This window comes from Geotrypetes seraphini, chromosome 17 (assembly GCF_902459505.1).
Source record: "Geotrypetes seraphini chromosome 17, aGeoSer1.1, whole genome shotgun sequence".
NCBI classification, from domain to species: domain Eukaryota; kingdom Metazoa; phylum Chordata; class Amphibia; order Gymnophiona; family Dermophiidae; genus Geotrypetes; species Geotrypetes seraphini.
Genome location: NC_047100.1, coordinates 8,548,001 through 8,573,028, shown reverse-complemented (window position 1 = coordinate 8,573,028; position 25,028 = coordinate 8,548,001). Strand labels below are relative to the sequence as shown.

Genomic DNA, 25,028 nt, shown 5'->3' with positions numbered 1-25,028 from the left:
GAAAAAATGTGATGAAGAGGTGAGGAATTGAGTGTCCATTCTTGAGGTTGCAGAAGACAACTCGATTTGTCCGCCAAACATTTTTTCATCCCTTGGATGTAGACAGCTTTCAGGAAGGTGTTGTGTCAGATTGCCCAGTCCCAAACCTTTAGAGCTTCTTGACAAAGGGAGGAAGATCCTGCCCCTCCCTGTTTGTTGATATAATACATGGCGACTTGGTTGTCCGTCTGAATGAGGTCTACCTGATCTTGAAGAAGATGTTGAAAAGCTTTGAGAGCCTTGAAAATCACTCTGAGTTCCAACAGATTGATGTGACACTGACGATACGTACTGGTCCAGTGGCCTTGAGTACGGAGACCATCGAGATGAGCGCTCCAAGCATAGGTCGAGGAATCTGTTGTAAGGATGAGGGGGCGTTTGAAACAGCAAGCCTCTGGAGAGATTGGAAGAGAGCATCCACCTGCGGAGAGACTATCTCATTGAAGAAGTGACTGCAATGTGTCGAGAAAGTGGGTTGCACACCTGTATGCCAGGGTCCACTGAGGAATTCTGAGGTGAAGTCTGGCAAAAGGAATCACGTGTACTGTGGAGGCCATGTGACCCAGGAGTACCCATGTATCTCGCTGCTATGGAGGAGCGGGAAGACACTGTATGACAGAGTTGAAGGAGGACTTCCAGACATTGTTGCGGAAGGAATGCTCTTAGTTGGATAGTATCCAGAACAGCTCCGATGAATTGTAGATTCTGAGAGGGTTGAAGTTGGGATTTGGGAAAGTTGATTTTGAATCCCAAACTCTGTAGGAACCACGTAGTCCGTTGGGTCGCTACAATAACCCCTTGAGATGTTGAATTTTTGATGAGCCAGTCATCCAGGTAGGGAAATACCTGAAGACTATGATTTCTGAGAGCTGCGGCTACCACTTGGGGAGATGAAGTCAGGCCAAAGGGCAGCACTCTGTATTGATAATGCAGATTCCCCACCCGAAATCTGAGATATTGGCGGTAGGCCGGATGAATGGGAATATGACTATAAGCCTCCTTGAGATCTAGAAAGCATAACCAGTCATTCTGATCTAGGAGGGGATAAAGGGATGCCAGGAATAACATGCAAAATGTTTCTTTGACTAAAAATTTGTTGAGAAGCCTGAGATCCAGAATGGGCCGCAGATTGCCTGTCTTCTTTGGAACAAAGAAGTAACGGGAATAAAAACCCCTGTTCTGTTGTTCCAAAGGAACTGGTTCGATGGCATGGAGACAAAGCAGAGCTTGAGCTTCCTGAAGAAAGGCGGTCTGGGATAGACTGGAAGGATACTCTCTTGGAGGAAGCTCTGGTGGAACCTGAGTGAAATGAAGAAATCCTTACCTGATGATTGACAGCACCCAGAGGTAGGATGTGATTGTCTCCCACTGGTGATAAAAATGATGGAGACAACCTCCAATAGGGGGAAGATAGTTCAGAGACAGAATGGTGGAGGTTATGCTCTGTTTTAAACAGTCAAAAAAGCTGCGTAGCCTTAGGTGCAGCAAAAGGTTGAGATTTCTGTTGCTCCTGATTCTGCTGTTTCTTGGGAGGAGGGCGAGTGTAAGGAGCCGCTCTCGGAGCAAAACGCCTCTGGTAAATAGGAGGAGGGTGTGCAGGCTTGGCAGGAGCTGGCTTTGACTTAGGTCTGACAATAGAAGCAAAGGATTTTTCATGCTCAGACAATTTCTTGGTGGCTGCCTCAATGGATTCATCGAAGAGGTCATTGCCTGCACAAGGAATATTAGTCAAGCGGTCCTGAAGGTTAGGATCCATGTCAATGGTACGAAGCCAGGCAAGGAGGCGCATTGCTCCAGAACAAGCAGCCGCCCTGGCAGACAACTCAAAGACATCGTAAGAACACTGAAGTAGATGTAATCTGAGTTGTGTTAAAGAAGCTATGACTTTTTGAAATTCAAAGTGCTTTTGAGTATCTAAACAACTGAGAAATTTAGGCAAAAGAGCAATGAGGAACTCAAAATAAGTGATAACATGGAAATTGTAATTAAGGACTTTAGAGGACATCATGGCATTTTGATAGATGCGACGTTCAAATTTGTCCTTCCAGGAAGAACGGTAGCATAAACCTTGGAAGGATGGGATCTTTTTAAGGATGACTCCACAAGTAGGGATTGGTGAGATAACTGTGAATTCTCAAATCCTTTGCAATGGAGAGTTTTATATCTGGAGTCTAATTTGCCTTGAACAGCTGGAATTGCATAAGGAGTCTCCAGGCATCTGGTACAAGTCTGAGACAAAAGCTTGTGAAGAGGAAGCTTAAGTGACTCTGCTGGAGGTTGAGAAAGATGCATGACTTCAAGATACTCCTTAGAGTATTTGGAACCAGCATCCAATTGAAGGTCCAAGTCTATAGCCATCTGACGAAGAAAAGAGCAGAAAGATAGCTGATCCGCCAATGCCTTGCCTCGAGAAGGACTCGAGGACGTCGAGGCAACCTGAGTCAAAGATGAAGCTTCGGCAGGAAAGAAGGCATCAAAAGAATAGGGAGACTTGGACGAAGCAATCGAAACCGCTAAGTCCTCGAGGTGTGGAAGTGGAGACCTCGATCGAGGAGTTGGTGGTCTAGTAGAATTGGAAGGTGTAGATCGAGGCTTAGTTGAAGAAGGACGCTCTTTGGAAGAAGAGCTATGCCTGGAAGTATGCCTCGAGGAAGGCCTTGATCGTCGGTGAGAATGGTGCTTGGAAACAGATCTTGAAGATTGAGGAGACTTCGCCCCGGAGATGGAAGCAGTCGATGCCACCAAGGAATGGATAGGGCTGGAAGCTGTGGATTGAAGCTCCAGAGGCTTGATGGAGGAACCTCGATGCACTCACGTGCATAGATGCCAGACCAGACACTCGCAGAGTCTCTGCTCCCTGCATAGAGTATGTAGGCTCAGACTGAGGCATAGCAAGAGGCTCGACCTTGTGGGTGTCTGCAAAATGCCCAGGCTGGATTAGAGTAACAAGCTTCGGTCCTATATTAGTGAGGAACTGAATGAATTGCTTCTCTAACATGGTCTGGAAAGAAGACGGCAAGGATGGATCCGCGTCTGAAACCGGACCACCTGCTTTTGCTGGAGGTTCCACAGAGGCAATGAAAATATGCTTCGACTTGGAAGTCTTAGGCACCTTAAGCACCACCACTGGAACTTTCTGATGAGCTATCTGACCTGAGGATACAGGGGAAGATACAGCAGACGTCGTCGAAGAAAGAGCCGCTGCAAACAAAGAAGGTCTGATGATGCTCAAGGTCGAAGCAGTGGAGGCAGGAGGACCCTCGGTAGAAGGTGAGACCGATGTTGACTTCGGAGTCGAGGAAGTGGTCGAATCCATCCTGAAGAGCTTCTCCACTAAAAGTAGACGACGTTTAAGGGCCCGAGGTTGAAGAATAGCACAGCGCTCGCACAACTTCAAGTGATGGTCTGGCCCAAGGCACTTGAGGCACCTACTGTGTGAGAGAAATCACACGTTGGCACTGGCTACACTTCTTGAAGCCTTTTGCTGGCCTGGACATAGGAGGAAAAACAGCCGCTGCAAAGTCGAAGCCCCTGGGCTGTGGCCAAGCAGCCTGCCACGGCAGCCGAACGGAAGAAATATTTTTTAATTTTTTTTTTTTAAACTAGAAATAAAAGAAATACAGCAATTTGTGAAGAAAAAGAACACAAACCGCGGTGAGAGAAGGCACGAAGTAAGTAAGTTGAACGCAGAGAGTCAAAGATGGACTTCTCGGCTCCGCGGAAAATTGAGAACTGAGGAGACGCGCCCTGTGCTGGGCGGGAAGGCACTCGTGCATGCGCAGTGTGGCCGACTCAAAACTTCTAGTTTCTACAAGCAAGTCTGCTTGCGAGGCTTCCGCACTGGAGCTCCGTCGATGATGTCACCCATATGTGAGAATAGCTGCCTGCTTGTCCTGGGATAATACTTATGTACGTTGTGTACATAAGAGCCTATCAATATTATGAGCATCTGTGTGCGTAAGGATACTACTGCCCAGACGTGACTGGTCCTTGAAAACTGATGGCACCTATTTTTAGTTTTATTTTTTATGCGGTAGTTATCCTAACCTGAGCAACAAAGCAAATAAGGCTTTGTTACTGTTTGGATCTTATCATCTTCATGAACTTGGATTTTCAGCTCTGATAGAAATTAAATTTAAAAAAAAAAAAAGAAAATGACTGTAGATGTTTGTCAACTATCAAGCTTCATTTTGAGTTGATTTGCACTCAAAAACAATTACATCCATTGCATTGATTCTATTCTATCTACTTTAGTTTCATCATTGTTACAATTATCCATACATAGCTTAAAGAACTTTAAATAAATAGCTCTCAAATTTAATTTTTTGTTGTTTTTACAATTTTATAATTTCAATTATAATGTGCTGTGAAAAACATTTGCTCCATTTAGAGTGCCAGTGCTAAAAAAAAAAAATGTTTGAGAGATACTGCACTAGAGTCTTATACAAGGGAATCATCCTCCTTTTTCCCATTGGCCATACCTTTCCCTATGTACCCTAGCATCCTTCTAGATTTCTCCATTGCCTTTTCTGTTTGTTTGGCCACCTTAAGGTCATCACATATGATCACACCCAAGTCCCGATCCTCTTTTGTGCATAAAAGCTCTTCACCCTCTAAACTGTACTGTTCCCTCAGGTTTTACAGCCCAAATACATAACCTTGCATTTTCTAGCATTAAATCTTAGTTGCCAAATTCTGGAGCATTCTTCAAGCTTCATAGGTCCTTCCTCGTGTTATCTACACTAGTGTTCTTCAACCTTTTGACACCTATAGACCGGCGGAAATAAAATAATTATTTTGTGGACCGGCACCGGTCTGCGGACTGGCAGTTGAAGAACATTTGGCTAAGTCATGGGCCAGACCTCATTTGGCTAAGTCATGGAATCTCCATCCCGCCTCCATTTTTTTCCATTTATTTTTCATATTTACACACACACAATATAATCATATTAACAACACATAATGGTTAACCATAAAATTGAACTACACAAAGCACACTGTATGCCTTCTCAATATTCACAGATAACCCCTATGCAAATACAGGACCAAAAACTAAAAGTACTAATATATACAAACAAACCCTAAGATGCAAGACTGCATGCAGTGCAACCCCAGAGGAAAAGAAACAAATGCATATCTTCCTGAACAGGCAGCAGATATAAATCAATCACTAAATTAAAAAATAAAATCATTTTCCGTACCATTGTTGTCTCCCTCCCTGTGCCTTGCCTTCTGGCCTGCCCCTTCCCCCCCCACCCCCGGTATTATCTTTGGGCCAGCTCCCTCTTCCTCAGTGCTGTGGGCAGCATCCCGCTCCTCATCAGGAAGCCTTCCCTGTGACGTCGCGATGTCATAGAGAAGGTTTCCTGTTCAGGCGCAAGATGCATGTAGGAGTCTCTGCCCACAGCTTTGTGCACTGCAGCACTGGGGAAGAGAGAGCCAGCCCAAAGACAACACCGCATCAATCATACCGTGGACCGGCAGCTGAAGAGCACTGTCTGGGACCCGATGCATGTGCCAGCCCTGTGGACTGGCAGGAAATTTCTGTGGAGCGGCACCAGTCCATGGACCGGTGGTTGAAGAACACTGATCTACAACATCAGAAGTGTTTATCTTAGTATAGATTTTGGTATCATCAACAAAGAAGCAAACCTTACCAGCCCTTCAGCATTATTGATCACAAAAATGTTAAAAAGAATTTGTTACCGTTATAATAAATATATATGATGTGTGCTCTACTGACATTTAACAAAATTGACATTGACATAATGATATTTCATGCACGCGTGTGCACATATGACATCATTGCATCGACATCTGCACATGTGCAAAGGGCCTCCAGATGCAGCCCTGAGCTGGGGACTTCCAAAACCCAGACAAACTGCCAAATTTTGGAAATCCCTACAGGGATCCTGACAGTTCTCTAAGAGGACATTATCTGGGTTTTCCCAGATAATGTATGTAGCACAACAGTATCACAATGATGCTATGTTTTTTGCCCATGAATTAAAAACATAATTGAATGCTAACCTGGACAATGCCTGGAAACATGCAAAAGGAACCATATCCCTGATATAAAGCAGTGGTTGCTTCATTATACAAGACAGAGGTTGGTAAAGGTGAATTTGATACAGGAAGGTATTCAGATCTTTGTACACACGCTGATGGAAAGATAGGTTAGAGTTATAGAGGATTTTCACATTTACATCTTCATTCCTGCAACAGAACATCAGACTTGTTTAGCTGCCAGATCTTGCTGTTCTTAAGCTGTATAGAATTCTGCAATGTTAATTTTAAGCAAAGGACCCCATCATTCACAGAAATATAGTACTACACTTGTCAAAATATTTCAAATTCACACAAAAAAAAAAATCATCTTCCTCTCTTTTCTACATTAAAACTATTTTTGTCACCTTTGGAACGATGCACAAAAGCTTTCTGTAGCAGTAAGACCCATTAAAGCAGTCTTACTGCCATGGAAAGCTCTCCTCCTGATGCACAAAAGGGTTCTCCGTAGCTGCAACTGATCCTCATAGCAGCCACCGAGAACCCTATGGAAATGCATCACAAGGAGCTCATTAGTATTTAAATGAGTTCTCCTTGTGAAGCACAAAAGGGAACTCACCCCCTCCCCTTTTATAGGGGTAAAATTTTGTAGCTGTCCTGCATGAGCCCCACGACACATGCACAAAACAGCAGCCATTTAAAAAAACACATTTGTTGGGGCCAGCTGGGGCTATTGGCTCAACTGTGACCAGCTTTTTTTTTTCATGGGTGCCACTGTTGTGCATGTGTTGTGTGCTCACACAATACACACACACCAACTGCACCCTTTTTCTTCTTTAAAAAAAAAAAAAAAAAAGGTGATCGCATCTTCGTAGCTAGCAGGGGAAGCCATGAATTAGCCAAACTGGCCGTCGCCGCTCTTTCAGCTTGCTGATCACAGTTCCGGAGTCGCCATCAGACTCCGGCAGAGGGAAGGAGAACAGCAGCTGCTCTTCTGAGCAAGCGCCAGGCACAGCTCCTCCCCCTTTTACTGGGGCTGCTCTGCACAAATTGCATACATATAATTTGCATGTTATTCATGCTGAGCATCACTCAGAGTCTGGTAGACAGAAAAGGTAGGGGTACATAAAAACATAAGAATAGCCTCACTGAGTCAGACCAATGGTCCATCAAGCCCAGTAGCCCGTTCTCACGGTGGCCAATCCAGGTCACTAATACCTGGCCAAAACCCAAAGAGTAGCAACATTCCATCCAGAATCTCAAAGAATAGCAAGATTCCGGAATCCCAAAGAATGGCAACATTCCATGCTACCGATCCACGGCAAGCTGGCTTCTCCCATGTCCTTCTCAACAACAGACCATGGACCTTTCCTCCAGGAAACTGTCCAGACCTTTCCTAAAACCAGCCACGCTATCCACTCTTACAACAACCTCTGGCAATACGCTTCAGAGCCCAACCACTCTCTGAGTGAAAATTTTTTTTCCCTTCTATTGGTTTCAAAAGTATCTCCTTGCAACCTCATCGAGTGTCCCCCTAATCTATGACGGAGTGAAAAATCGATCCACCCACACCTGTTCTACTTCACTCAGGACTCTGCAGACCTCAATCACAAACCCCTCGGCTGTTTAGTCCCAAATCAATGGCAGTCATAAGTATTGGTGCCTAGGCGTGCATAATTTACACTATTATATACTTCAGACACATCCATGACTTTTTCCGCCCATGTGGGTGTTCCCTTGAACTTTTGTGCTAAGGAAGGCATTCTATCAATGGCGCTGAGATTTCAGTGCTGAAAAAAATCAATAGGGATCAATATTCTGTTACTAGTGCTTCAGGCCACCGTGGATTGGTCACCGTGAGAACAGGCAACTGGGCTTGATGGACCATTAGTTTGACCCAGTAAGGCTATTCTTGGCATGCAGATGCTGTTATAGAATTGGCACCATGCACACGGTGGTGGGGGTGCCTAAATCTTTATAGAATTGCCAGCATTGTGATTTTATGACGTTTAAACTTGGCACTTTCTCGCTTCTTAAAATAATGTGAGATTATCCATTATTATTAGGTATTGATCCTTAACCCTTTCAGGACCAAGGGACATATTTGTCCCATAACTTTAAAATCCTATAAATTTTGATTGGGATAGTCTACAGTTCTAAATTTGATATGTACGGATTCCATAGGATACTGCCTTTATATAAACAAACTGGTTCCGACATTCATTCATTAGCGTCGTTGCCAGATTGACGAGAAGATTCACTTGCCACACTGTCCATAAGCCAGAAGTTTGATTTTTTAAATAAAAATAATGATATTTCACAAAAAAAAATCAATTTTTTTGGCATCTGCAAGCCCTTTTTACCATAAAAATGTCGTCAAAACCACAAAAATTGGCCTACGATCCTTATGGTCCTGAAAGGGTTAAAGCTTATAAAACCTGAGTACTTGTTCACTGGGAAATGATTCAATGGTCTATCACATTAATTTACAGGATTATTAATTTTGTGGAATTTAGATGGCATTTAGGCTAAGCAAGAGCAGATGTGGTATCTACAGTATCATGCCTACTTTTATCTTTCCAAGATTTCGACATGCTCTTAATAAAGCCCAAGTTATTCTATTCTTTGTTAGACCAGATTTTAAAATAGAGAGGCATTTTTTTGTTGTTGTTGTTGTTCAATATTTTTATTATTTTATAGTAGTAAACAATAAGAAAAGTTATACAACAACAGTTGACATGACAGCTAAATCCATATTTAGACATTTTGAAAAAAACCCCAAAACTTCTCACTCTAACATCTAGCTCACATCCATAATCAAACCAGAAAAACATCTATATTTTGGTTTTGATTATAGCTTTGAGCTGAAATGTCCATCTGTAAGTACCATTTTTGAAAAAAAAAATAAAAGTAAAATACCACATGGAGCACCTTAAAATTTATTAACAACTTAATAGATATTCCAGTAGGAAAGTCCACATGTCAATCCTTATGGTTGAACTCCAAGATTCAAATTGGCGAGTCTAAGTACCCTAGATCAGTGTTCTTCAACCTTTTTACACCTAAGGACCGGCAGAAATAAAATAATTATTTTGTGGATCGGCTTCGGTCCGCAGACCGGCGGTTGAAGAACACTGGGCTAAGTCGTGGGCCAGACCCTGCCCATCTCTACCCAGTCTCCACCCCAGACCCTGCCCCCATAGTCCTAACTGTAACACTATTTTTTCCATTCATTTTTCATATATACACACAATATAATCTTATTAACAATGCATCGATCGTACCGCGGACCGGCAATTGAAGAACATAGTTTTGGGCCTGATGCACATGCCGGCCCTGTGGACCGGCAGGAAATTTCTGTGGACCGGTGGTTGAAGAACACTGCCCTAGATGATGCGATATCTAATGGGAAAATGCTTGATTTTTCACGACTGCAACAATCATTCGGTATTTCAAAGTCTCAAATATATAAGTGGTTGCAGTTGAAGCAACACAATAAAACAGGGGAAGCCTGCCATTCAGAAGGGATTCCCTGATTGGCGAAATCTAAAAAATCAGTATAGCTTGCCGGGCCTATGCTTCCGGACAAATTTGTTGAGGCATCAGGCAGCCAAATTTGTTGGGGCATCAGGCAGCCAAGTGGTATAAATTAATATCTGGCTATATGAACAAGAAACCAAAATAAGTTTGAGAGACATTTGGAGCATTGAGATTAAGCAGCAGATTTCTGCTACTCAATGGCCATGGATTTGGTCTTGGAGGATGAGGTGTACAGTGTCAGCATCTATGAGACAAACATGGTTTTTTTTTGTTTTTGTTGCATAGAAGTTTTTGGGTCTCTGTTCATATGCAGAAATTAGATAGTTCAAAATCTAATAGATGCTGGCACTGTCACCTTGATATAGGGATTCTGGATCATTTATTATTCTATTGTCCTTTGATACTCAGTTTTTGGAGATATATGATTACTCTGATTCTGGAGACTGTGATTCCGCTGTCATATGAAGCGGTAATATGTGGGACATTGTTATCTCCTACATCTCCAGTAGACAGACATAAAAACAGGTTATTGGGTATAATGACTGGGGTAGCCATCCAAATGATTACGAAAAATTTGAAAAATTGTGACTGATTAAATTTCACTTTTTGGTGGAATTTGTTATGCTTGTGTTATAGATACGAGAAAATGGTTTCAGAGCAAGAGGGTAACTAATGGTTTAAACTGATGTGGGGTCTATTGACCAATTTTATTGATTCTAATTGAATGGTTTTTCCCTTTACTTCTGGTTGTAATTTACACATCCATGGAAGGGGGGTGACTGGGAGGGACTGGTCTATTAATGATTTGAAAGTATTATAGTATGGTTTTTGGAATACATTGAAATCAGGAGGGAGGAGGGTGAAAATGATACTCATGTATTTTATTGATAGATGCAAGTACTGTTTTTTTCAAATAACTTGCATGAATTCTTGTGTGCACTGTTTTTCGATTGAAAATGAATAAAGATTTTTCTGGCAGCACTCCTAGTGAACTGGCCATACAAACATCCCAGCAGTGCAGAGGGGCAGCCTCATGGCCAGTGCAGTGGACTTCAACAAGACCCAGGTAGAAGCCCTACTAAACTCCATATTGTATGGTAAGCTCTTAAGGAACAGGGAAAACCTACGGTAACTAAAGGCCCATCACTACAATAGCCCTCAGGCTTGCAGGTTACTTTTGTATTTAGGTATATGAGGTATTTCTATGTTCCAGGAGGGCTCGCATCTTTTTATTAAAGAGATAATAGTAGGCATTGAACTTGGGTTGCTGTGACAGGGTTATGTCCTGTCACCGGCCAGCAGAGGAAAGCCTAGTTATCTGAGTGACCAGAGCATCCAGAGGGAGCAGTGTGCTCAAGGAGAGACCACTGACAGGAAGGTTAGCGGGGACCAGCGAGCCAGTGGTATTGTGACTGAGTGACAGGCGATAGGAAGTTCTGCAGAGACCAGTGTACTGGCAAGTGATCGGCAGTGGGACCAGAGGGTGGGTGGTGATGAGTAGAGAGACTGGTAATGGTACTGAGAGCAGCCAGAAGACCCAGAAATCAAGTGATGGCTGGAGTGACCGGTGGTGAACAGAGGTGGAGATCGGCACAATCTGTGGTGGCCAGATTGATTGGGGTAGAGTGTCCAGAGGAGCCTGGTGGTAAAGAGATGGGAAGTGACCACTCGGCCCATCACAATTGGTGTCAGTGTTGAGATTTTGAAACCGCCCCCTAGCTTTGTTGAGAAAAACCTCCTTCTGGCACTCTGTACCACTTTTGAGACATTTTTCTGTTTTGCAAATGAGCACCATACATTCCTTCTTAGCTTCATAGCATTTTTTTTTTTTCTGAACTGGCTAACGTTGATTTAAAATGCATCATTCCTCTCACTGTAATACCTTGTTCATGAAAGCAGAGAAACAGTAAGGGGGAAATTCTATAAAACAGTGCCTAAACTTTGAGAAACAACAAAAAACATTAACGCTAAAGCGCCTACCAGCACCTAAATAAGAGACATCGGAATCATACCTACGTAGGTACTTTACAGTGCTTAATGCCACTATGGGCATGGCTAACACCAGAAGTGGCGTTAGGCACCATAAAGCACCTACACAGGTGCAATTCGCAACAAAGATAGGCGTAGGAAATGTAGGCTTTGAAAACCCTGGCCTACATTTCCACCACCTATCTTTCTCGGAGGTGTGATTCTCTATATGGTACCATCGTGTGATTGGCTGCCACCAATATCGGTGCCATATAGAGAATCCGGGCCTACATGGTTTCTAGTAGGTTCCTGTGAAGGAGTAAATTTTTATACAGATTTTTATTGACTGAGAAGTAACTTTACCAGGCAGACAGGTTTTCCCACATCCTCTTGATTCCTTTGTCTTTCAGTCCTTCCAAAACAAAGAGGTGAATCTGTTCATCCATTAAATGGAAGCCAGTGATGATGTCTAAGTCACGGCTTTCTTTTTGTTTATTCTCTAATTTAAAAGCTACAAGAACTTTTCGAATTACATCTATAGGGTATGAATCCAGCTGGAAGGCACTGGCATTGATTTCTGTAATTTCATTCATCAAATCATGCAGCAGAGGAGTATTATTGTTCTCAAAAATGTAAATTATGCAGCCAAATGGGCATTCAACAACTTCTGATACTGAAGATAGTGGCACAGCTAGGTCAACTCTGATTTTAATGTATGCACCTGATTCCAAGTAATGGCCTATAGGCGGTGGAGAGCCCCGGGAGCCATCAATTGACCCCATTACTCCCATAACTTTTCCACTCTTTTTATCTGGAAGATTTCCAGTGACATCTGGAATAATGCAGGAATGAATTGTTTCAGTGATTCTTAAACACTTTTCACCTTGTAGCAAATCAGAAAGATTGACTTTTGCTACACCATAAGGATCCCATAAACTGCTCCTTTTGGCAAATGGATCTAGCACAGTGTTTTTAGAAGTAACAGTGCCCACATTGCTCAATTTCTCATCTTCAGGCAGAGTCCCAAATAATGCTGGTTTGCCTTTAAAGACATCTACTTTTCTGTCTCGATCATGAACCTCAATCTCCATTGGTGGCCCACGAAGATATTCATGCAATAGTTCAGGACTAATGTTTGCTGTTAGAATTACATTAACATCTTTAAAATAAACATGAGTTCCATGTTTCCGGCCAGTTGTCTGATGCGGAGGCATATCAAGAAATCTGTATTTACAGTAAACAGGAACACATTTTTCCTAAAGAAAAACAAGAAAGGAGATGAAATATGTTGGTCTCGGGTTGACATTAAACAATATTAAATGATATACCCTGTTCATTTAATAGTACTATATTTTAAATTTTATTTCATTTTCAAGGTCAGATACTTTAGAAGATATATAAGGGTAGATGTGATAGAGATGTTTAAATACCTACATGGCAATACATTACATTAGTATGTATGGACTGCTAATATGCCCCAAAAGGAGTTCAATGTGATTTACAATTTAGAAGAGCCTGGCCGAGTCCATGATTTACATTATCTCATTAGGGATCATGACATAGATAGTAACATAGTAGATGACGGCAGATAAAGACCCGAATGGTCCATCCAGTCTGCCCAACCTGATTCAATTTTGATATATTGGTTTGTGTTCGTATAGGCATATGATTATGGTATTTGGTTTGGAGAGAAGATTAGCCCTATCTGTTGTAATCTTGACATTACGGGTGCTGGCATGAGTGTTAATTTCCTGGTTTGTGGGGTGATGGGTATGTAGAGAGCACAAGGCCACTCTCAATTGAAGTGAAACTCTAGAGGGCATAGGATGAAGTTAAGAGGCAACAGGCTCAGGGGTAATCAGAAAGGGTGGTAGATGCGCGAAATAGTCTCCTGGAAGAGGTGGCAGAGACAGAGACTGTGTCTGAATTCAAGAAAGCATGGAACAGGCATGCAGGAGGCATATTTCTGTGTTTCTATGTCTATTTACCTAGATATATTATGGCAAAAATGTGTGTTTATGTTTATACTTAATTAGTTTGTCTATGTTTATTTAGGTACTTATATACCAGCCTTCCCTTTCTGTATTTTTCCCTATCTGTCCCAGTGGGCTACAGTACCTGCGACAATGGATGGTTAAATGACATGCCCAGGGTCACAAGGAGTGACACAGGGCTTGAACCTGCAACCTCAGGGTGCTGAGGCAGCAGTTCTAACCACTAGATCACTCATCAAGGTTGCAGACTCAAGTCCCTAAAGAAAAACAAGAAAAGGAATGAAATAATTTGGCCTTGGGTTAACATAAAACAATATTAAATGATGCGTACTGTTCATTTAATAGTACTGTATTTAAAATTTCATTTCATTTTTAAGGTCAGATATCTTAGAAGTCTATTTACTAAGATACATTATGGAAAAAATGTGTTTGTTTATAAATACAGTGTGTGTGTGTGTATATACATATAGATTAACGGGTGCTAGAATAGATGTGTAATTTTAAAATGTATGTCTGTTTGTCTTTTTTTGCAGTATTTCTCCTTGGCCTCTGTCTTTTTCTTGCTGTCTGTCTCCTTACCCATTGTCTTTCTGTCTGTCTCCTTGGCCGCTGTATGTTTGTTTGTGTTTTGTTTTTTTTGCTGTCTCATTGGCTGCTGTATGTCTGTTGGTTTTTGTTTTTTTTTTTGCTGTATTTCTCCTTGGCCACTGTATGTCTGTTGGGATTTTATTTTCCTGTTTGTCTCCTTGGCTGTTGTTTGGCTGTCTGTATTTTTTTGCTGTCTGTCTCCTTGCTTACTGTCTGTCAGTCTATGTCCTTGGTTGCTATCTCTATGTCTTTGTTTATTTTGGTCTGTTTCTTTGGCCGTTGTCTGGCTCTCTTTTTTTTGCTGTCTGTCTCATTGGCCAATGTATGTGTGTCTATCTTCTTTTGCTGTATTTCTCCTTGGCCACTGTATTTTTGAGGCTGTTGTGTGTCTGTCTGTCTCCTTGGCCGCTGTATTTTTTTGTTGACTGCATTGCCCCTGCCGCGCCACTCACCGGCCCGTTGGGCGGGGAACGGAGAACAGGTTCAGGGCTGCCAGGGGGGAGGAGTGAGCCCGGCTGAGACTGGCAGGAAGAGGAAGGCGGGGCAGGTGAGCTGCCACCGCGAAAAACCGTGAGTGCCAGACCGTGAGTGCGGGCCGTTGTAAGCTTGCATTTGCACTCTTGCCGGCCACAGACATACGGATCATGGAACACGCTGGCAAGAGTGCACATGCGCGGCTAGAGTTTTATTATATAGGATATATATACACGAGGGGCCGCTGAGAAGTTCTCAGCACAACCAAGAAGAGAATGATGTGGAGTCATGAAACTTACGAGTTATTCCACATCTTTCTTGACACTTTTCATTTCATATCGTAAGTTTCATGACTCCACATCATTCTCTTCTTGGTTGTGCTGAGAACTTCTCAGCAGCCCCTCGTGTATGTGTATACTAGAGTTCTTCAAAAAGTTTGCGCATTTTTTATATTTTTGCATGAAATAGTTGGGGTGGGAGAAGTGATAAGAGGGCATGTCGAGGCAGGCTGTTTTTGCTATTAGAAAGTCCTGTGTTTTATTGGAATATCTGCACTTTTGTTGCTGACTGTTATGCCTTTGTACTGCTTGCCAGTGTTTGCAATTTTACTGTGTCATTCTGGACCCATGCTTGTTTCTCTTGTGGTCTCTTTAATAAAAATGATGTTAAAAAAAAAAAGAAAGAAAAGAATGTCATGTGACTAGTCAGTCAGGCAAGACGGCTCACCTTGCAGGTAGTCATGTTTTGAGATTTTAGTAAATAATGTTTAAAAACAAACGTGCGGAAACGTTTTGAAGATCCCATCTGGATGGATGGATAGAAGAAAAACAAGGAACTCCATAAAATTTAAAGGAAAGCCTAGCAACCAACAGAGAAGAATAAAGCCAAGAATAATGCAAATGAGAAAAGAAAAGTAAGATTTTGCTAGTCTGCCCCATCAGACCCCAACAGGCAACTACAAAACATTTAAGGCCAGGATGAATAGATGGGTTTTGACAGTTTTCCTGAACTTTATATATGAGGATAAAGAATAATGTGCTATGTCTAGTTGTCTCTAGCCTAGTGTATGCTGCACTGGGGATTGACAACTGATAATTGTGCGAACAATGAAGCATCACTATAGGAATGCACAGCATGATCAGAGGTGAGAGATAAAGAAGGATCCTAAAATAAAGAAACTTATGTGCCACTACTAGAATGTATAAGTAACTTGAAGTCAGTGATATTGAAACAGAAGAGGAGAGACATGGTGGAACTTTCACATGAACAAAGTATCCTAATCGCTAAATTCTGAAAATACTGGAGGCATTTAAGGGCAATTTTATAAGAGGCACCTAAAGATAGACGCCTAAATAATTCGTAAATTTGCTTTAGTTATAAGCTTTAACAAGCTCATAATTGAAAAAAAAAAATTTAATAGGGAGATAAATGCCTATCTTCTTAGGCACAATTCTACAAAAGATAAGAGGGGTATTTTTCAATAGGATGTATAAGTCTAAGGTTGGACGTTTTGGGTAGGACAATCACAAACCCAGGAGAAAAAAATGTCCATTTTCAAAGCTGCCAGATGTATATCTTTTAGTTTTCAAAATGACCTAGGTATAAGTTTTGGTCCTTAGGACATCTTTTTTTAGCCATTTTCAAAAATAAAAATGTCCACATGAAAAATGCACAAAAGCAAGTTTTATAGATATACCTAAACTAAACCTTAGGTTTGTATACCACATCCTCTCCACAATTGTAGAGCTCGGCATAGTTTACAGGTGCTGGAATAGAAAAGGAACTCCAATGAAGGGTTTTAGGCCTTAGTATAAAGAATATTTAGAGGGGCTTAGTATACCAGAGAGGGAGGAAGTATTACATTTTTGAGAAAAGCCAAGTTTTCAGATGTTTACGGAAAAGTTGGAGGGAGCTCAGATTCCGAAGTGGGGAGGTATGGTTGTTCCAGAGCTCAGTGATTCTGAAGGGAAGGGAGGTCCCTAGTTTTCCTGCATGGGAAATGCCTTTTAATGAGGGGAAGGATAGTTTTAATTTTGGGGTGGGTCTGGTGGTATTAAGATTTGAGGAATTCCAAGAAAGTGGAATAAAGGGAGGAAGGATGCTGTGTAGGATCTTGAAAGTTAGGCAGGCGCATTTAAAGTGGACGCCAGTGAAGCTTGGACAGGAGCGGTGAAACATGGTCAAATTTACTTTTTGCGAAGATAAGCTTAGCCGCGGCATTCTGAATCCGCTGAAGTCTTTGAAGGTTTTTCTTTGTTAGGCTTAAGTAGATAGAGTTGTAATAGTCCAGTCTGGAAAGGATGATGGATTGGACAACATAAGAACATAAGAAATGCCTCCGCTGGGTCAGACCCGAGGTCCATCGCGCCCAGCAGTCCGCTCACGCGGCGGCCCAACAGGTCCAGGACCTGTGCAGTAAATTTCTATCTATACCCCTCTATCCCCTTTTCCAGCAGGAATTTGTCCAAACCTTTCTTAAACCCCAGTACTGTATTCTGCCCTATAACTTCCTCTGGAATTGTATTCCAGGTGTCCACCACACGTTGTGTAAAGAAGAACTTCCTAGCATTAGTTTTGAATTTGCCTCCTTTCAACTTTTCCGAATGCCCTCTTGTTTTTTTATTTTCTGAAAGTTTGAAGAATCTGTCCCTCTCTACTCTCTCTATGCCCTTCATGATCTTGTAAGTCTCTATCATATCCCCTCTTAATCTTCTCTTTTCTAGGGAAGAGTCCCAGTTTTTCCAATCTCTCAGTGTATGAAAGGCTTTCCATCCCCTTAATCAGTCGTGTTGCTCTCCTCTGAACTCTCTCGAGCAATGCCATATCCTTCTTAAGGTACGGTGACCAATACTGGACGCAGTACTCAAGATGTGGACGCACCATTGCCCGATACAGCGGCAGGATAACTTCTTTCGTTCTGGTTGTAATACCTTTCTTGATTATACCTAGCATTCTATTCGCTCTCTTAGCGGCAGCTGCGCACTGTGCTGTCGGCTTCATTGTCATGTCCACCATCACCCCCAAGTCCCTTTCTTGGGTACTCTCATTCAAAAACATCCCTCCCATCGCATAATTATACCTCGAGTTTTTGCTTCCCACATGCAATACTTTACACTTCCCAACATTGAATTTCATCTGCCATCTCTCTGCCCATTCCCCTAGTTTGTCCAAGTCTCTTTGCAATTCTTCGCAGTCCTCCTTCGCAGGCCTCTACTAAATAGTTTGGTGTCATCCGCAAATTTTATTATCTCACACTTCGTCCCTGTTTCTAGATCATTTATGAATATGTTAAAAAGCAGTGGCCCGAGCACCGAGCCCTGCGGAATACCACTCGTGACCTTTCTCCAGTCTGAGTAGTGGCCCTTCACCCCTACCCTCTGTTTCCTACCTTCTAACCAGTTTCTGATCCATCTATGCACGTCTCCGTCCACCCCATGGTTCTTCAGTTTCCGGAGTAGACATTCATGAGGCACCTTGTCAAAGGCTTTCTGGAAATCTAGGTATATGATGTCTATGGGGTCTCCTCTGTCCATTTGTTTGTTAATTCCTTCGAAGAAGTGCAGTAAGTTAGTCAGGCACGATCTTCCCCTGCAGAAACCATGTTGGCTGGTTTTCAGAAGTTCGTTTCTTTCAAAATGTTCATCGATGTTTTCTTTTATCAGTGCTTCCGCCATTTTCCCCGGAACCGAGGTCAGACTCACCGGTCTGTAGTTTCCCGGGTCCCCTCTTGATCCCTTTTTAAAGATGGGCGTAACGTTGGCTATCTTCCAATCCTCCGGAATCACACCTGTTTTCAGAGATAGGTTGCAAATTTGCTGCAGTAGTTCCGCTATTTCCTCCTTTAGTTCCTTCAGAACCCTTGGATGGATTCCATCCGGACCCGGCGATTTGTCAGTTTTTAGTTTTTCTATCTGCCTGCGCACCTCATCAAGGCTCACTTCCATGGATGTTAACTTTTGTGCTTGATTTCCCTTGAAGATTTGTTCAGGTTCCGGTATGTTGGTTGTGTCTTCGCTTGTAAATACCAATGAAAAGAACATGTTAAGTCTTTCTGTGACCTCTTTCTCTTCCTTCACCGCTCCCTTCCGGTCTCCGTCGTCCAGTGGTCCCACCTCCTCCCTAGCCGGCTGTTTCCCTTTAATATATCTAAAGAACGGCTTGAAATTTCGTGCTTCCCTGGCTAGCCTCTCTTCATACTCTTTTTTGGCTTTTCGAACCACACGGTGACATTCTTTTTGATACTTTCTGTGATCTTTCCAGTTTCCCTCAGATTTGTCTTTCTTCCATTTTCTGAATGAGTTTTTCTTATTGCCTATCGCTTCCTTCACTATTTTAGTTATCCACGCCGGGTCTTTTGTTCGACTCTTGTTGCACCCTTTTCTGAATTTGGGGATATACAGATTTTGCGCCTCGCTCACTGTATTCTTGAAAAAGGACCAGGCATGTTCTACCGTATGCCATTTTTTGGAAGTGTTCCTAAGTTTCTTCTTTACCATTCCTCTCATTGCTTCGTAGTTTCCCTTCCTGAAGTTAAAAGTTGTCGCTATGGTTCTCTTTCCTTTCAGTATTCCTATTTCCACAAGGACGGCAAAGTGTTTTTGATGGAAGCAGGATCTCACTTTCCTTAGCATGTGAAGGCTGAAAAAGCATTTTTTTACCAAGGAATTGAGGTGGTTGTTGAAGGACAATGTAGAATTAATGATGATGCCCAGAACTTTGCTTAAGAACTCAAGCTGCAGTGTGGAGCCAGAGGACAGTGGAATAAAGGTGGGTAGTTGGTCTAATTTTGGGCCGAGCCAAAGTAGTTTTGTTTTGGACTCGTTCATTTTCATTTGTACGGTGAGGGCCCAGGATTGGAGGTTTGTTATACATGAGGATATGTTCTCAGAGAGTTTAGTGAGGTTCGAGTCGGTCTCGAGGAGGACAAGGATGTCATCAGCATAAGTGCAAAGTGTTTCTAGGGGGGATAGATGGAGGAGTTTCAGGGAGGACATATAGATGTTGAAAAGAATAGGAGATAGAGGTAAGCCTTGTGGGACTCCACATATCGGTTCCCAGGGGGAGGATGAGGTGCCATTCATGTTGACAGTGTAAGAGCGGGAACATAAGAATTTCGAGAACCAGTCTAGGACTGTGGAGTTAATGCCTATCTCGGAGAGTTGGTACACTCATGATGGACAACGTCAAAAGCTGCAGAAAGGTCAAATTGTAGAAGAACAGTGAACTTATTACGAGAATGAAGTTGTTGAACCTTTGAGATTAAATAGGTCAATAGGGATTCAGTGCTGAAGGGTCGAAAGCCATATTGGTAGGGTAGGAAAATAGAGAATCTCTCTAAATAGGATGAGAGTTGGGTAGATATGATAGACTCTAGCATCTTGGTTAGGAGAGGGATGTTTGCTATTGGGCGATAGCTGGATGGTGTGGAAGGGTCTAGGTCAGCTTTTTTCAGTAATGGGGTCAAGGCAACATATCCCATTTCTGGGGAAAATAGGCCCGATTGTAGGGTGGAGTTTATAAGTTTGGTAAGAGATAAGATGGCCTGTGCGGGAATTTTCTCGTATATGTAGGAGGGGAATGGGTCCAAGGTACAGGATTTCAGTTCGAGGCAGAGTTTAAAAACCAGGGATTCGGATACGTGCTCAAAGGCAGTCCAGGATCTGTCGACTGGGATAGGGCATCGCGGTAGGGGAGATGAGGCATCTCTCCTGCCGTGATGGTTGCGGTGGGTGGGTGGGTAGGTTGCCGGGCCGCTGAACTGATCGCGCCAGTGGCCATCAGCTCAGCGGCCCCTTTTCAGCACTTAGACCTGGTTTGACTTTGTCTAAGTCAAAAAGGTATAAGTGCCGACTAGGCAACCTGCATACGGTTTTGGTTATACCTGCTGCACGCCTAGGTGTAGTTCGGCCCACCTCCCGCCCTTTCCCCTCCTCTAAACACACCTCTTTTCTCTCTGTGCGTTTAGAGGCAGGGGAAAGGCCTAAGCTGGTTTTAGATATGTCTAAAACCCAGCTTTGGTTATGGGTACTTGGACGATCAGGCTTTTTGACACTTTTTAGATCTTTTTTTTTATTATGAAATCCATACTGTATATATGTATCTTCTCAATAATTTAGCAATAATCAATCATGATATTGCCAACATGCTCCAAACAGTTAAATAAATAAATAATCCACAGGGGAAAAAGACATCAGTCACCCCTCAACCTGGTGTTCAAATAATCAAAACACCATAAAACCCTTTATGATTAATGAATCATCTAAACTGTCAAGGCAAAAAAAAATGTAAAGACACTTATCTTTAAACCTCTCTGATCCCGAGTCACACAGGGATTTAGCCTTTATTTGCAGCCAATTGAGAAGATTTTGACTATAGTAGCAACAGCTTATTGGATATATGCCAATGATACACAACTAAGAGTGTGGGAGGGATGCAACAATTATTAAGTTCTTTTTTTTTTTCAAAATCTTTATTCATTTTTACATCTCACAGCAAGTCAACAATAATATAACAATCAATTCATTTAGAACACTTGAAAATCTTTCCAATTATCATTGTAAATAGATAAATTTAAGCCCCTCCCCTAGCCTCGCTTTCCAACAAAGATAATTCAAGCATATTATACAAATAATATATTCAAAGATACAGCAAAATCAATAATATAATTATAAACTCCCTTTTCCATCAATATATTCTACTATTTGTGCAAAAAATGTGTCTAATCATTACAATAAGTTGTCAATGGCCCCCAAATCTTTTTAAAATTATTATAATTCCCTTTTTGTATGGCAATTATTCTTTCCATTTTATAAATATGGCAGAGCGAGTTCCACCAGAAAGTGTAATTTAGTTTAGTGTAATCTTTCCAATTGATGGTGATATGCTGAATGGCAACTCCTGTCATTATTAGTAATAATTTATTATTATTTGACGAAATTTGACTCTTTATTCTCAAAGATGTTCCAAATAAAATTGTGAAGAAAAAATTGTAGATATAAACGTTGTAAATAGTTGTAGTAGGGATTCATTCACACCAAAAAAATAATAACAAGTACAGGACAGTTAACAAAATCATAAATAAACGGAGAAAAATAAACCTCAATTGTGGGTCGCCGGGACTACACAAGTACCCTAAGCTCCCCACCTCATCACGGGTTTATAAAAAAACTCCGTACAATTATAGATTACTTTCACACTTCAACATCTCTTTAGAGGAATAATATTCAAAAATTCTCAAAGGATTTGAATTTCAACGTCCATAAATTTTCTATAATTAGGTGAAACAGTCCCAAACTCACTATATTTATGGCAATTAGCTTCAGCTGTAAACAAATTCAAAACAGGATTTAATAGCGTGGCTGTAAAACCTGCATGATAGCATATATAAGAGAGTTAAACACTCATCTGAAGGTAGAATCTTCGTCCCGATAGAAAAGATCTTCTATTTCGCCTGAAAGCAGGCTACTTCAGGGGATCCGTTTAAACAAGGTTATCTCCACGCTCTCAGCTGTATAGCAGGAGGCCTGCTTCTCTCAAAATGGACCTCAGACCGAGACACGCGCGTGTAATCTAATACATACCTGATAGCTTGAGATGATTATTCATTTTAAAAATTAAAACAACTTATCATAAAGGTTATCACATTAATCTTGAATTATTTATTTGAAAAAATTCAACAACGAATAAAAAAAAAAAATCACATAAAATATTGATAGAACTAGTGAGATGGATGAGCTTGCTGTCCATTACAAATTTTCTCAATCCTTGGAACCATATTTGATACAGCCAACCTCATTTCTTGTTCCACATTGATTTTCGCTCGGTATTTGCTTTTTATCACAATGAGCGCCAAAAACCCAACCTCGCGTAAATAGGATGATGCAAACGGAATTAAGATTCTCTGTACTCTACTGCTTAACAGAGGATATTCATTTCTGAACACCAAAATTCAGTAATAGTCATGCTGTTAAATCTTGAGCGTATTGTCACAAGATAGCTCAATGAGATTTTCTTCTTCTTCAGAAGTAAAGTCAGCTGGAGTTTGGATCTGAAGGAATCCTGAATCCAGGTGAAGTTCGCGGTATCATCTTCTTGAAAACATTTTTCAAACCATTTGATACTTTGGGCTCCTTTTATGATGGTGCGCTAAGCGTTTTAACGCACGTACTGGATTAGCATGCGCTAGCTGAAAATCTACCGCCTGCTCAAAAGGAGGTGGTAGTGGCTAGCGTCTTCGTAAAAGGAGCCCTTTGTGATAGGTGATCTTCAAAAACTGATTTTATATTGTCAGACAAATCAACTTCATTGGAGATCATGAACTACTGCAAAAGGGGAAAACAATCTTTGCCACCATCTTAATGCATTTTTCTCTACTATAATTGTAATTTTTTTTTTTTTAGCTGAAATCTCTTCTTGATCAATTTCAAAATGTGCACGTTGCCTCTTTGCAAGGAGAGATTCAGCATATTTATTTAGGGGCTGATAGGTGCTTCAATCTTGCCATTTTTTTACTGTTTCTAATGACATTTTGCAATTAATTTAGGTATCAGTAGGGCACCTGCCAGCGTCTATGTTTAGATGCCTTCAGCTAAACTAGAATAATGGAAAGACACTATCATGATACCATGAAAGTTTAGTTTTTTAAACTGTGCAATTACATAATCAGTTTGCTACAAACATATAAACATTAATATGTATGTTATGTCGCAAATTACAACGTTTGATTTTAGCGACATGCTAAAAGTGGCAGGACTCAGTTGGAGGGGGGGGGGAAGCAGTCAAAATTAATTACCTGCAACACTTGACTTGATAGAGGAGTGATTGGAAGTGATGTGGCCGAAATAATTCTTATGATCAGTGGGTTTAATTCAAGCTTCTGTTTCTCAGACATCAGCGGTTCCTTAACAGACAGAGTCATAAAGGCATCCATAATGCTAAAAGAAGATATTTCTATCCACTGAGTCACTGATGTGTCACCTGCAAAGGGCATCAACAAAGGTGCATCAGTACAAAACTCCATTTAAAAAAACTAGAAGGTCATATGTCATCTTCACTAGTATCTTTCTCCTACAAAGAAACGGGGATACATGCCACCCGAGTCAGTTTGAACTGGGTCCAAACTTTGTAGTTACGCATGTCATAGCAATCATTCTAGAAACCTCTTTCAAATTTCCAATGGTTTATGTAAATGGCTCCCAGTTTACTGCAGCAAGCTCATGAGTAAATTATGTGGCAAGAGAGAAATTTCTCCGGGAAAGTTTCTGAAATTTTGAGACACATTTGCATACTTTTGCTAAACAATGCAAAGTTTATTCTTTATTATAAATATAAAGTAATAATCTGGCTTTCCTTGTCTATCTGGATAATTTATTGGGGGGGGGGGAGGTGTCAGTTTTAATAGTGTTAGCAACTGTGCTAATTTACACACCAGCACTTGAATTAATACATCTTGACACCACTACTGATCACATACACTTGTTGAATATCACTGCTATTGGGATAATTTCCACTGCCACCCACACTTCACCTTCCTACCACCTTTTACTATACACATATATATAGTACTGGACTGCACTAAGGGTTTTTTCAATTCAATATTATCATATACAGGCTAAAAAATCTCTGGATAACAAAGTTAAAACATTCACCATCTTTTTGGTTCTTTTTGCTAGAGGTTAGGTTGGGTAAACAAATTTTAGAAATCAGGGACGGGGGCAAGAGAGGGAAAGAGGATCTTGGGAATGGGAAAGGAGGAAAAGAGTATCACTGGTCAGGGAGGGAGGATCTCAGACCACCACTTGAGCTTTGATGTGCAAAGCATGTTGTATTTATTCCTTTTTAATTAATAATAACCAGATGGTATATAATTCTGCGTTATAACTGTGTTTTAAAAACTTTAATTCTTGTTACTTAGCCTGATTTCCTTGTTTCTGGTAATTTAGGGAACATAAACTCTGCCCATTTTGACACCCCTAGGATGAGTTTGTGAACTTAATTGTCAGTCCTTGTATAGACTTATAGTCTAAGTGGTTTACATTCAGCTACTCAAGCACTTTTCCCTATCTGCCCCGGTGGGCTTACACTCATGGTGGATTAAGTGACTATAGGTATTATTGCTATGCTTACCCTCATCTACCCCAGAAATGCTTCTAGTCATGGGTGCGTACCTGCATATTTGCTCTATGGTTGGTTTAATGATGATTAAGTAAGGGAATTTATTAAGCACCTTTCTTACTTCTTATTTTTAATTTTAAATGTATATTTTCTTAAAACCGCTTAGAACCTAACGGATGTAGCGGTATACAAGAAATAAATTACATTACATTACATTATTATTACTATTCAGAACACAGCAGTTCGTTTGATTTTTGGCCTGAAAAAACATGACCATGTTACTCCATTTTACCAACAGTTGCAATG

General features: G+C 41.3%; 1 protein-coding gene across 5 annotated transcripts in view; it reads right to left on the bottom strand.

The window, feature by feature from the left end:
• The window catches only part of CFAP92 (cilia and flagella associated protein 92 (putative)), a 103,445-nt gene that overhangs the window by 26,042 nt on the left and 52,375 nt on the right, over positions 1 to 25,028 (bottom strand). For 4 of the 5 annotated variants that reach the window (XM_033926645.1, XM_033926644.1, XM_033926647.1 and 1 more), the window contains 3 exons: positions 23,401 to 23,585; positions 11,917 to 12,809; positions 6,070 to 6,255 (listed from right to left, as the gene is read on the bottom strand). In XM_033926645.1, coding sequence (XP_033782536.1) covers positions 6,070 to 6,255; positions 11,917 to 12,809; positions 23,401 to 23,585 — 1,264 coding nt within the window. The remainder of the gene's footprint in view (positions 1 to 6,069; positions 6,256 to 11,916; positions 12,810 to 23,400; positions 23,586 to 25,028) is intronic. The other variant, XM_033926649.1, reaches the window with a different exon arrangement.